The sequence below is a fragment of the Coptis chinensis genome, chromosome 2, assembly GCF_015680905.1.
Source record: "Coptis chinensis isolate HL-2020 chromosome 2, ASM1568090v1, whole genome shotgun sequence".
NCBI classification, from domain to species: Eukaryota; Viridiplantae; Streptophyta; class Magnoliopsida; order Ranunculales; family Ranunculaceae; genus Coptis; species Coptis chinensis.
Genome location: NC_141457.1, coordinates 103,458,004 through 103,472,466, shown reverse-complemented (window position 1 = coordinate 103,472,466; position 14,463 = coordinate 103,458,004). Strand labels below are relative to the sequence as shown.

At 37.8% G+C, this 14,463-nt stretch overlaps 1 protein-coding gene across 1 annotated transcript; it reads right to left on the bottom strand.

Moving 5' to 3' along the window:
- Positions 1 to 3,614: 3,614 nt before the first annotated feature.
- Positions 3,615 to 13,499, bottom strand: LOC147519889 (uncharacterized). Its single transcript, XM_086594204.1, has 5 exons — positions 9,962 to 13,499; positions 9,845 to 9,853; positions 4,357 to 6,156; positions 4,086 to 4,160; positions 3,615 to 3,837 (listed from the first exon to the last, which is right to left on the bottom strand). Exons 1-3 carry the CDS (start codon positions 13,357 to 13,359, stop codon positions 4,467 to 4,469), a joined length of 5,097 nt encoding a protein of 1,698 aa, XP_086450330.1. The 5' UTR covers positions 13,360 to 13,499; the 3' UTR covers positions 3,615 to 3,837; positions 4,086 to 4,160; positions 4,357 to 4,466.
- Between the last annotated feature and the right edge of the window lie 964 nt (positions 13,500 to 14,463).

The window sequence follows — 14,463 nt, the reverse complement described above, 5'->3', positions numbered from 1 at the left end:
TTTAAAAAACGCGCCCCCAGTTACAGTAGAATTCATGCGTTGTTTTTTTTTTTTTTTCCAATTTTGCCCTCGCCAAACACTATTATTACAACTTATGCCACAGCTCATGTCATCCGAAATTTCGATATCAGAAATTCTGGACAATTTTTCACACTATTATTACAACTCATGCCACAATCTATGCCATTCGATCTTTCGACAATTCCTTCTGAAATTTTGATAATTTCATCAGAAATTTCAAATAAATTTTCAAAAATTATTATTATTATTATTATTATTTTTTTTTTATTCTGACAAATTTAACATATTTAGTCTATATTAGTGGGTTAGTGACATAGTTAGCAATTTATAATACGGCAAAAATTCGATACGGAAAATATTTGAATAAAATTCGAGCTTCGATAATAATTCATTTTTTTTCAATTCGGAATAAAAACAACGAAATTGGCAAAAGTTCAGATTCGTAAATAATTCGAGTATAATACGAAGCTAAAAATAAAAAAATTACAATAAAATTTGACAACATACTCAGCAAACTTATAGTGACAATACGAATAATTCGCGAATAATTCGCAAATTAATGATTTTTTGCCAAATTAATGAATTATTCTGTATCATTGAAAATAAATACAACTTTTTTAAACGTTTTCCGAATTAAACGAATAATTCGCTGAATTGCTAACTATAATTAGTGGGACCTCCTTACATCTAGAGCAACAAATCGGATTGGAAATTTAAGGTTTAAATTTAAATTTTGGAATCGGAGTTTTTTATTAACTCGATTTTTTGGTTTCGGATAGATAGCATATAATAAGTGTGAAAAATAACAGTTGTATCGTGCATGCCCGAATAGATTTCACGCTCATCGAGCGGGCCAGAAAGCTAGTTATATTTAAAAACTTTATAGCTGGTACCTCAGAAATTCAGGTGGCGGACTGACATAGCGACGACAGATGGTGATATTTCACATATATGTCCACGTATTACGTATCACCATCAATAAACCAAAAAATGTCGATGTCTATTATTGCGTTTTGTTGTCCAACCAAATTCCCGTAAACCACATTAAAGAATTTTATTGACTAAGAACGACTTGGATGAGTTGGATCTGTTGTTGCACTTTTCGGTTTGACTTTCAAAATTCTTTCCACATTAGGGTGTGTTTGTTATGATAGAAACATTATGGAAAGGAAATGAAAATAAGAGTGGTCCACATTTTCCATTTTGTTTTCTGTAGAAAGGAAAATGGGCTTTTCCATATGGAAACAAAATCATAGAAATCGAAAAGGTTTTGTGTCCCCAAATTTTAACCCCTAAAAATTTTGTGGAAAGAAAAGGAAAGAAAATAGATAGATGTGAACTTTACTACTAATAATACACCTATGACCTAACAATACAATTATTTCCTTTCCATACTTTTGCAAAACAAACATTTTATTTTTTCTCCAGGTTTACTTTTTTTTATAGGTTCACAAATATCTATTTAAAATTATTTTTCATTCCATTCCATATTCATATTGGACCCATTTTATTTCCTTTCCTTTTCATTTTGTGTTTGTTAAATTTTAACCTCACGGAAAGGAAAAATAAATAAAATGCCCACTTTTGGAATGGAATTGAAATGAAAATAATTTTAAATGGTATGAAGTTTGAGAACCTGTGAAAAGCTGAAAAAAAAAAAAGCTGGAAAAGGAAAGAAAAAACGAGGAAAGGAATAATCATGTTTGTTTGCAAAAGTTATGGAAATGAATAATTGTATTGTTGGGTCATGGGTGTATTAGTAGTAAGTCACTAAGTCCCTATCTATCTATTTCCTTTCCTTTCTTTTCCACAAAATTTTCGCGAGCTAATTTTAATGACACAAAACCTTTTCCATTTATTTTAATATGGAAAAGTTCCCATTTCCTTTCCACAAACAACAAACGCCTTAAAAACTATGGAAAATGTGGACCACTCTTATTTTCCTTTTCTTTCCTTTCATTTCCATAGTGTTTCCATCATAACAAACACACCCTTAGTAACGTGACCGTCCCGCACAAGAAAATGGATTTATTACTAATCTTGATATTGATTAGAATCATCCTAAACTTGTGGGCTACTATTACATATCTCAAATTTGTTTCGATGCTCAAAGTTTTTAGACAATGTTGACTATAGTTGTTGGGTTTTGCTCAAAGTAAATCGCGTGTAGAAGCTGTGGACCTCTGGACGACAAGACGAGTAATTCATTTCACTTGAATTGCACCAGTTGAATACTTGGTTGGTGGTAGAGGACCACTAGCTCTGTCTGAAAAAGGACCCACTTGTTTTTTTTTTCGATAATAAAAAGGATCCACTTGTTGGTAGCGCCGTATATCCATTTTTTTTTAGTTAGTGGGAATTTAAAACGTCACCAAAGTTAAATGGAAGGGAATAAGGGATACACTCCCTGACTCCCCGTATAGCCAAGGCAAGGAAGTGACAACTGATAGATCATTGCTATGTCAATACGGGCAGATGTTTCCAGTTTCCCCACGTTGTACTCTTGGCAAATGGAAACATTTGTCACAGTTACGAGTTAAGATTGAAATATGAAAGAGAGGAGAGGGTAGGGTTGACCGTTGGTGCTGTATGAGGTGTAATTGTGAATATGTGATGCAAGTTTCATGGTCTTCCTTGAATAGTACAGAAGCCTGCGATTGCCATGAAGAACATAGCGAGTCCCGTGGCTACTAGCAAAACTAGCCAAGAAAGGGAAAATGGCAGAAAGAACATATTTATTTTGCTTGTCATTTGTGCATGGTGGATCAGTAATCACTATTCATATAACAATTCAGACTTCGTTTCAACAAGAAGAAGAAGCTTTGAACCAACGTTGGAGATGAAACATTAAGCACCTTCACTATAGAAGAAAGACTACATCTCTACTCTAAAAGAGTCTATCCCTTACGAAGCCTAGAAAGGCCACTTTGAGAAGTAAAAATAGGACAACTGGAGGTTCCAGAGGAAGGCTAGTTCAGCTGAACAACTTGTGCAATTTCTGCTAAAAAAAGATATTATAGGTGACACAAATCAGCGGATTAGCAGAAAAATATATATGCCGAAATGAGTGTAGAAACAAGCATTGGAGAAGTGAAATTTTATTATAGCTAATTAAGAAGAAAATTGAGAGAGAAAAGAGAACAACTTAGTTAGGAAAGAGAAAATTGAGAGTGTATTGCATGGTAAGGTACTGGATCTATGTCCTCTTAGGCTTGCGCACCCATGCACCCTGCGCACACTAGATGCCCTCTACATTTATTCGGAGCTGGATAGGAGGTCTCTCGGGAACAATGAGGGGGCTGTATTGGTGCAGCACGAGCACTTGGCTAGGTATGTAGGTCAGTGCCAAGCTGGGGTACGAATTACTATAGCAACAGACTCAAAGAGGGTAGCCCATACCATTAGCAGGAAGCTAAGCTTGACATCGGTCGTTTTTGGTATTGTGCATGACATTTGGCAGCTTGAGGATGGATCCATGAGATCATTCATGTTTATAGAGAAACCGACCAGAGACCAGAGACTATACAAGTACTTCTTACTCTGGAAGCATTACTTCAACAATTTGTAGAGAATGATGAACTGGATGTACTGAATCTCAGATGCAACTCATGTAATTCTTATTATTATATGCAAAATAATACAAAAATCCCAGCCAAGGGAAACTTGTTTTCAAACATAAACAACCAGATAATAAAAGAGACGAACAACATAACTGAGGACTGCCATATACTTGGCTTCAGAATGAAGGGTTTGGCACGCACTAATCCTTTCCATTTCACCCGATTCAGTCTCTTCAGTTTTCATCAATGGTTGAATCTGATAAAGAAATATATAATCATCAGGGCTCATGAGAAGTGATACATCTCTTATATACTCATTACCCCTAAGTAAAACATCATAAACTGGTACCGACAAAATTGGAATATAAAGCCTGTATTCATCTCAACTGCTAGTGATATATCTGGCTCACTAGATGAACAGCACGCTTACGATAATGAAACTACATGGGCAAACCTAGCAATGATAGGACAGAATACTGGGACTACATTTCACGGCAATCTCACCTTCTGGAAGAACTTCCATCTTTCAGAATGCAAAAGCATGATCCAACTTTCAAGCAAACACTCTGAACAAGCAGACTGGTAGCAGTGGAAAGTAGAAAATCAACAAGCAAACGTTAGTCACATTTCCTCAATAAGTATAAAGTACAAGCTACAACAAGAATGGAGGTACAGTTAAATGATTAGCCAATTTCATCCACCCAATATAAATAGTTAACTCCTCCAAACCCCCAGGGCTTCTAAAATGATGTAAAGTACATACATTAGACCCTACCTGAGCATGCTCAAGAAAAACAACAGAGCTTGCATTCACCGTTGGACCAATTTTACAATGTCAGTTATGCAAAGATCGTCAAACTGTACAAGAAATAGATTGTTGATACACTATAGGCAATGTTTGCTCTTCATATTCTCCCAAACTTCAGGCCCTCTAGGGTGATGATTTACTAATCGCCTAATAAACATTTCATCTGTGTAAGTAATGTAAGTGTGTAGAGATAACTGGGGCGATTTTACTCCTTGATCCCTGAGCCAACTGTACATTGAAAACCTAAGCTCAACCCTCTCAATAGTATAACTGAGATATTTTGGGAATTCCACCAAATACGAAGCAGGGTAACGCAACCCATTTACAAGAAAATCTATTTTTTGCTCAAGCACATCCGTTGTTTGGTTCAGAATCTCAGGTGCGCGTTTAACTATCTCAATTACGTCTTTGCTGTCCAGACCAGCTTTCAAGAGACAATCAAATCGCCCCTGGAGCTCCCCTCCTTTTCCTCGAATAACCTTGAGTGCTTTTTCCAGTCCATCCGAGTTCTCAATGAAACCTAAGTTTAACAAGAACTCCTTCTTCTGCAACCGTGTTCCCTGGTTCTCCCCTGAGTTGCGCAATGGTTCCAATTTCATTCCCAGAGCCCAATTCTTTAACCGATATGGATCCCCTTTTATGATTTTACGTAGTCTCTTCGACCCGATACTCAATTCAGTTTGTACAGTGTTGGCTTTCTTTAGATATAAAGTCCCAAGCATTACCGTGTGTGCACGCACAATTCTTGCTATGTCTTCAGAATCCATTTCAATGCGCATCAGAAAAATCAAGCAACGGACCAAATTCTTCACAAAGGTACCAACTTGAATTTGAGGTAATCTCAGAAGCAAGGAGGCTACCTCTTGCCCCGTGGATCCCAACTTCAACAAAATTTTAACCAGATGAAATGCGTTTCTTCCTGAACCTTCCAATAACAGTCCTGGATGCGTTTTCACCAATGCTCGTAACTCTTCTTTACTGTAATCCAACCGACAAATGAAGTTGAGAAACCCAAGCACTTGGCTCCAATCATAAGTATCATTATCAGATAGGCATTCCTCAATCCACTCGAAATCAATCTCTAAACTTCTAAACATATCCAACACCTTTCTAAAGTCTCCATTAACACCCCCAATCAAAAGAGAAGGGCTCGAAACCACAACCTTGATAACACTAGTCTGACTCAACCCCATATCTTTATAACTGTAAAGCGTTGAACGCAAAACCCCGTAATCATAGCTGAAAACTTCCTTAGCTTCTCTATATATTTTCCCAATCATACCACGGGACACGCCATAATTACACAAAGCATGATAGTTCTCAAGCAACAAACCATCATCTTTCAAGCACAACAAATCCCGAGGAAGAATCGAATCCAGTTCAGAACCTGTCAAACCCATGCTCTCAAAAAAAGGCTCAAACTCATTAATGGGGTGGTAACAAAAGAACTTCATAAGTGACCACTTAATCTTCTGCCCAACTTCGACATTCTTTAAAAGATTCTTGATAAAGAGTGGGGAGTTTTTACTCATGTATTTAGCATCAGTAAAAGGTAAGTTTCTAGTAACATGTAGATACTCCAAGAGAGCAGTTTGAGCTTCTGCCTTACTTGTACTACTATGGTATTTTGGATATAATACAGGTTTACAATATTTATATTTTTCAGCAATTCCAGCTCTACTTGTATAGTAACTTGATGTAAAATAGTTTGATGATGATGTAAGGTGGTTTTTGAGAGAAATTTGAATAACAAACCCATTTGAGTTTCTTCAAATGGTTCATCTTTTATCTTTTATAGTAGTAGTAAAAGTTGAATAGTTTAATAAATGTGGGGTTTATTTTGTTACCTTGAAGTAGAGCTTGAAGATAATTTTTTACTGGGATTTATTTCTTCTTCTTCTACTTCGATGGTCTCCAGATGATTTTTCAAACGCTCTCTAACCAACCCCTTGGTTGGGCTTGGTATAAGAGTATGGACAACTAACAAAGCCCAAGCCCGATTACGGACCCAACACCGTACCCAGTGTTAGGTTGGTTTGGGCTTGATTATTAAACGTTTAAGAATTTGGGTTGGGCTCAGGTAAGATCTCAACCCGGGTCTAACATAGTAGCTACTACTTACCAGATTTGAGATTCGAGAACAAGAAGTTATCTTTACTTTACTACTATAGCACGGTACTCACTTGGAACAGCGACACAAGTATTTGGAGGTCATTTAACCATAATAGAGCATTAGAGCATGATGCCATTTTAAATAGCTGTGTGTTTACTCGGGATTTTTTTTCTTCTTATTATTGCTATAGATGGCCTGAAATTCTGTGTTAACATTAAAAGACTTCTATACGACTTTGCTTTCATATCTCCAAAAATCCTCGAGATTACAAGCAATGGCAACATTGACAAGCCCGGAATGAACACATGAAAGTCCTAACAAAACTATTATACCAGCCAACCACCCACTTTTACCTTTGTTTTTTGTTAAGGGTGACTATAAATAGCGTCAATAAAAGTACGTTTTAGTGTTTTACATCAGCGAGGGCCCTGTGTAGGCTCCCTCCAACATTACATTATGATCTAAGGAATGAGTATCAGTGGTGCAGCTTGAGCATTTGACCAGCTCTGCAGATCATTGCAAAGCTTGGATCATAATTACTGTAGCAACGGACTCCAAGAGGGCAGTCCCCCCTCCCCCCCCCCTTGAGAATATCGCAAACTTCAGCTTGCGTTCTTGCGAGAGGAAAATTAAATGGTAATCCCGCCACCAGTGATCAAGAAACTGAGATGAGGAAACTTGTTTTGAGATAAAGGTCAACGAATATGTACTAAAGATAAACCCAGACATAAATAACTTGTGTTTCCAATTCAATTGTTTAGTCATTTTCAAACTCAGCCAACCCATTTTTTATTAAAAAAACAAACAATATAAAATTTGTACCTGAAAAGTACTACATAACTCAGAGGACCGCCATATACGTGGCCTTTTAATGAATGGTTTTGTCAAGCACTCGCCAAATTCTCCCTTCAGTTTTCAAGATTGAATTTGATCAACAATATTTAAGCATTCTCATGAGAAGCAATGCATCTACTAAACACGTTACCTTATGCAAAATATAATAAATAGGTATAGACAAAATTCAAAAAGAAAACCCGTCTTCATCTCAATTGCCGGTAAGGCAGTAATAGATTATTGATTAATCTAGTTCAGTAGATCAACAGCATGCATATAATAATAACAGTATACATACCTGGCAATAATAGGGGCGAACATTTGGACGGCATGCCACGGCAATCTCACCTTTTGGAAGAACTTTCATTTTTCTGGATGCAAGAGCATGATCCTACTTTTAAGCAGACACTCTGAACAAGAAGAATGGTAGAAGTGGCAAGTAGAAATTCAATCATCAACCAGTCACATTTCCTATATAGTACAAGCTTAACCGAGGTAAAGTTCAATGATTACCCAATTTAATCTAGGCACATCTACAAGTTAAATAGCTAGGTGAAAATGACCCAGATGGCAAAAGTAAAATGTGTGCACCCGTGCTACCAATGATGTTAACTATTCGATTTTGGTATAATGCATCTTGCATAAACCCTAGTGCTAGCTCTGCATAACATCAATCAAGGTACTCAGACTAGCTTCTCCAAAATGTCCAAGAATGTCAGTTTTCCATTAAGAGCAATATACTCATTAGATGAAAAAAAAAAAAAAATAGGTGGCCCAACGTAACATACATTACAAGGATACAACTTGGTGAAGAGAAGATAGGTCAGTGTTCACCACTACAAACTTAAGACAAGGCACCTGGAATACTGCAAGAAAGTTTCAAAAGAACACAAGAGCTTCTAGCTCAATTGGTTGTGTACCCCTCTCCTCATGGGAGAGGTTGCAAGTTCGAATCCCACCAAGTGTTGGTTGGGATTTCTTCCTTGTGTAATTATGTGATGGGTCTTTGGGCTATGTGAGCTTTCATGCTAGTGACAAGAATGCCTAGAAAGCACAGATACCGTTACGCGACATGGATATGACACGACACGGATACGCGGACACGGCATTTTTCAAAAATATAGGACACGGATACGTCATGAACACGTTTGAATAATATATATATAAATATTATATAATTGAACATTTTTCACCAAATTCAAATTAAAATTGGCAATTCTACTTCATAAAATGACCAATTCAAACACATTAAGCAACAACTTACATGTATAACTTGGATTCACTTCATCTTTCTTCTCTTGCATCTCTTCTTAACTTGGATTTTATTTCATTTGTTTTTTTTTTTTTGAAGTTCCAAAAAAAATTCTTGTATGTGTGAGATTACTGTCCCCCGCGTGTCGGAAATTAAAAAATTAATTATAAAATAGGATACTCCAAATTGCGTATCGGGGCGTATTTGTGTCGGACACGGATACTTCACCCTTAGGGACGTATCGGTGCTTCATAGAAGGATGCTGCTGTGATAGGTGGACCAAGGAGCGAAAACAAGTTTTCATGGGCAAGGTGGAAGCGGTTGGGTCTACTCAAAATGGTGCATGCCTTGGGCAATGTAAGCCGGGCAATGTAAGCCTTCGGGCTAGTGTCCCTCCAGGGTTGATAAGCCTTCGGGTAATGTAAGTCTTCGAGCTACGGTCCTTCGATGTAACTGGTGTAGGTCTGCCTTAACCCTCTAAATATTCCAAAAAAAAAAAAGGGGTTTCGGAAGAATTGAGGTGGCTCATGATTTAGATAAAGAGGCATAAAAAGAATTTAGAATTCCCATGATACAGGCGGTGCATCCTTGTGAGGTCATTTCTAGACAAGCCAATTTCTTTAACAGTACCAAACATACTTATTTGTTCACCAATTGAAGAACTCCCAAGTTCCCCCAACTGCCAACTTGGTGTTGACCAAAAATAGCCATCAGATTTGATGCATAATATCCTTACACCGGTGAAGTGTGGAAGTGTCATATATGGATCTGCAATGAAAATGATATGCTTAAGCATAAGCATAACGTGCATAACGTCCTTAACTATTACTGTTGATCACAGTGCAAGCTTTTTAATATATAAGTATACTCATTGCAGTGAGGAATCCCGTTTCTAATATTATACTTTCTAAAATAAAATTTAGCTCATTGCCGTGGGATAGCTGTAGACAAATCACTAAAATATTGCCCCAGCTGAAATGCTGGGATGAAACAAACCGCCAACAGTAAATTATCAATGTCATACCATATATTAAATTGAAGGAGACGCACTGTTGGACAAGGCGACCTGTACGTCGAAGAAAGAGAGAAAAGAATTCAAACCTGAGGTTTTTCATCATAATGAGCAAGAAATGCCTAAACATATAGAGGACAAAATACAAACCTCGGATTTAACAAGTTGTTAACTAGAAGATAATAAATGGTAACTTTCAAAACCTCAGGGACTCTAAATAGATAGAGAATACATTAGTCCTTACCTGAGCATGCTGAAGAAAAAAAACAGTGCTCGCATTCTTTCCTCCTAGAACCAATTTTACATTGTCAGCGTATGCAAAGATGATCTAAACTGTAAAAGCAATAGATTGTTGAGGCACTATAGGCGATGTTCTTTCTTAATACTCTCCCAAACTTCAGGCCCTCCAGGGTGACGATTTACAAAGCGCTTAATAAAAATCTTATCTGAGCAAGTCATGTAAGAGTTTGGAGATAAATGGGGCGATTTTACTCCTTCATCCCTGAGCCAACTGTACATCAAAAGCCTGAGCCTAACCCTCTCAGAATTTAAAGTGATTAATGACGGATATCCCACCAAACACGAAACAGGATAACAACACCCGTTTAGAAGAAAATCTATTTTTCGCTCAAGCACATCCGTTCTATGGTTCAGAATCTTAGGCACAAGTTTAACCATCTCAATTATGTCTTTGCTGTCCACACCAGCCTTCAAGAGACAATCAAATCTACCCTGGAGTTCCCCTCCTTTTCCTCGAAAAGCCTTGAGTGCTTTATTCAGATCATCCGAGTTGTCAATGTAACCCAAGTTTAAAAGGAACTCCTTCTTCTGCATTAGTGAACTCTGGTTCTCCGCTGAGTTGCGCAATGGTTCCAATTTCATTCCCAGGGACCAATTCTTTAACTGATATGGATTCCCTTTTACAATTTTACATAGTCTCGTTGTCCCAATACTCAATTGCGATTGTACGGTGCTAACTTTTTTCACAGGAAAAGTCCCAAGCATTACCGTGTGTGCACGTACAATCTTTGCAATGTCTTCAGAATCCATTTCAATGTGCATCAGAAAACTCAAGCAACGGTCCAAATTCTTCGCAAAGGTTCCAACTTGAATTTGAGGTAATCTCAGAAGCAAGGAGGCTACCTCTTTCCCTGTGAATCCCAACTTCAACAAAATTTTAATCAGATGAAATGCGTTTCTTCCTGAACCTTCCAATAACAGTCCTGGATGCGTTTTCACCAATGCTCGTAACTCTTCTTTACTGTAATCCAACTGACAGACGAAGTTGAGAAACCCAAGCACTTGGCTCCAATCATAAGTATCATTATCAGATATGCATTCCTCAATCCACTCGAAATCAATCTCTAAACTTCTAAACATATCCAACACCTTTCTAAAGTCTCCATTAACACCCCCAATCAAAAGAGAAGGGCTCGAAACCACAACCTTAATAACACTAGTCTGACTCAACCCCATATCTTTATAACTGTAAAGCGTTGAATGCAAAACCCCGTAATCATACCTGAAAACTTCCTTAGCTTCTCTATATATTTTCCCAATCATACCACGGGGCACGCCATAATTACACAAAGCATGATAGTTCTCAAGCAACAAATCATCATCTTTTAAAAGGAACTCCTTCTGCATTAGTGAACTCTGGTTCTCCGCTGAGTTGCGCAATGGTTCCAATTTCATTCCCAGGGCCCAATTCTTTAACTGATATGGATTCCCTTTTACAATTTTACATAGTTTCGTTCTCCCAATACTCAATTCAGTTAGTACGGTGTTGGCTTTCTTTAGATATAAAGTCCCAAGCATTACCGTGTGCGCACGCACAATTCTTGCAATGTCTTCAGAATCCATTTCAATGTGCATCAGAAAACTCAAGCAACGGTCCAAATTCTTCGCAAAGGTTCCAACTTGAATTTGAGGTAATCTCAGAAGCAAGGAGGCTACCTCTTTCCCTGTGAATCCCAACTTCACCAAAATTTTAACCAGATGAAATGCGTTTCTTCCTGAACCTTCCAATAACAGTCCTGGATGCGTTTTCACCAATGCTCGTAACTCTTCTTTACTGTAATCCAACCGACAGACGAAGTTGAGAAACCCAAGCACTTGGCTCCAATCATAAGTATCATTATCAGATATGCATTCCTCAATCCACTCGAAATCAATCTCTAAACTTCTAAACATATCCAACACCTTTCTAAAGTCTCCATTAACACCCCCAATCAAAAGAGAAGGGCTCGAAACCACAACTTTAATAACACTAGTCTGACTCAACCCCATATCTTTATAACTGTAAAGTGTTGAACGCAAAACCCCGTAATCATAGCTGAAAACTTCCTTAGCTTCTCTATATATTTTCCCAATCATACCACGGGGCACGCCATAATTACACAAAGCATGATAGTTCTCAAGCAACAAACCATCATATTTTAAAAGGAACTCCTTCTTCTGCATTAGTGAACTCTGGTTCTCCGCTGAGTTGCGCAATGGTTCCAATTTCATTCCCAGGGCCCAATTCTTTAACTGATATGGATTCCCTTTTACAATTTTACATAGTCTCGTTCTCCCAATACTCAATTCATTTTGTACGGTATTGGCTTTCTTTAGATATAAAGTCCCAAGCATTACCGTGTGCGCACGCACAATTCTTGCAATGTCTTCAGAATCCATTTCAATGTGCATCAGAAAACTCAAGCAACGGTCCAAATTCTTCGCAAAGGTTCCAACTTGAATTTGAGGTAATCTCAGAAGCAAGGAGGCTACCTCTTTCCCTGTGAATCCCAACTTCAACAAAATTTTAACCAGATGAAATGCGTTTCTTCCTGAACCTTCCAATAACAGTCCTGGATGCGTTTTCACCAATGCTCGTAACTCTTCTTTACTGTAATCCAACCGACATACGAAGTTGAGAAACCCAAGCACTTGGCTCCAATCATAAGTATCATTATCAGATATGCATTCCTCAATCCACTCGAAATCAATCTCTAAACTTCTAAACATATCCAACACCTTTCTAAAGTCTCCATTAACACCCCCAATCAAAAGAGAAGGGCTCGAAACCACAACCTTAATAACACTAGTCTGACTCAACCCCATATCTTTATAACCGTAAAGTGTTGAATGCAAAACCCCGTAATCATACCTGAAAACTTCCTTAGCTTCTCTATATATTTTCCCAATCATACCACGGGGCACACCATAATTACACAAAGCATGATAGTTCTCAAGCAACAAACCATCATCTTTCAAAAACAACAAATCCTGAGGAAGAATCGAATCCAGTTCAGAACCTGTCAAACCCATGCTCTCAAAAAAAGGCTCAAACTCATTAATGGGGTGGTAACAAAAGAACTTCATAAGTGACCACTTAATCTTCTGGCCAACTTCGACATTCTTTAAAAGATTCTTGATAAAGAGTGGGGAGTTTTTACTCATGTATTCAGCATCAGTAAAAGGTAAGTTTCTAGTAACATGTAGATACTCCAAGAGAGCCGTTTGAGCTTCCGCCTTACTTATACTACTATGGTATTTTGGACCAGGTTTACAATGGGCTACTTTCATTTCCTCTAAAATTTGATCTTTTTCACAATTTTCTGCTCTACTAGTATAAAAGGTCGAATTCTTTGCAGTGTAAACTGACGCAGACAAGATTGAAAGTTTAATAGTTGATGTTCTAAGGCGGGTTTGAGGGTAAACTGAAGATACCCATTTGAGTAGAAATTGTGATTTAAGTTTCTGTAAATGGTTCATTAAATAGTTTACAGTGCAGTCAATTTAAAGGGGGTTTGTTCTGTTACCTGAACCTTTATTTGAGTAAAATGAAAGAGCAGGTAATGCTTTAATACTTTAAGCTTTCATTTCTTTTCTGCTGCTGCTGCTTCAATGGAGAAATGGTTGTCTCTGGTCCTCAAAAATGTGGGTACTGGATATGGATACCAACCCCTGTTTGGGCTTGGGCTACAGTAATTGGCAGCTAAATCTGCCCAAGCCCGGTTCAAAAAGTAGAACCTGGATTTTGGTTCTGGCCCTTCAGGCTCAAATTTAGTAGTTGAGGAACTTGGGTTGGGCTCAGGTTAGATCTAAACCCAATCCAAGCAGCCCTAATAACAAAACTCCGACCAAAACTAATAACAGAACTCCAAGGACAGTCATTACTCATAAGTCATACCAAAGAAAAAGAAGGTGGCAATTGGGGCTGGTCCGGCCCTAATCCTTTCGGGCCAAGCACATCGGGCCGGGTTTTTACTAAGAATGCTAAGCCCAAGTTTTTTTCTGGCTTGGGCCATTTTTAAAATTGCCACCTCTGGCGAAGGGCCGCATGGTATGATCGAGTATCATGCCATGGTTTTATCATCATACATTTTCAAATCTATTCTACCCCAGAAGGAAGGTTTCCACAATAAGAAAGAAAACCATCTTTTTAGACAATCTCAATTTTAAACTCCATAAGAACTATGAAGCAAGCTATCTAGTAGTACGCTGGCACGAGGTAGTTCAAATTTACTGGTGTCTTCTCCTATGGTACACATTATCTTGGTTTAAAAGCAAGCTGAATTACACTAGAGCTATTTTGTAAATACAGTCACAGTGTTATGTACTGAACCAAAAAGAATGTTTCTCTACAAATTGCTATTTTGGGTTAAAACTCAAAATATAGCGAAAACATGATTACATACAAGGAGTTCGATCACTACCACTCTAGTACCACTACTTGCAAAAAATGTCATGGGGCCATGGGGGTACAGGCTACTTCACAAACGAATTGTGCAAACATGTAAAATGCGCTGAATAGACTGAAAATTGCTAATGCGCTCAAGTCGATCTCAAGTCTTTATAATAGGCTAAGGGGTAATC

Coding starts and splice junctions, on each gene's coding strand:
- LOC147519889 (XM_086594204.1), bottom strand. CDS start 13,359: ATGAACCATTTACAGAAACTTAAATCACAATTTCTACTCAAATGGGTA.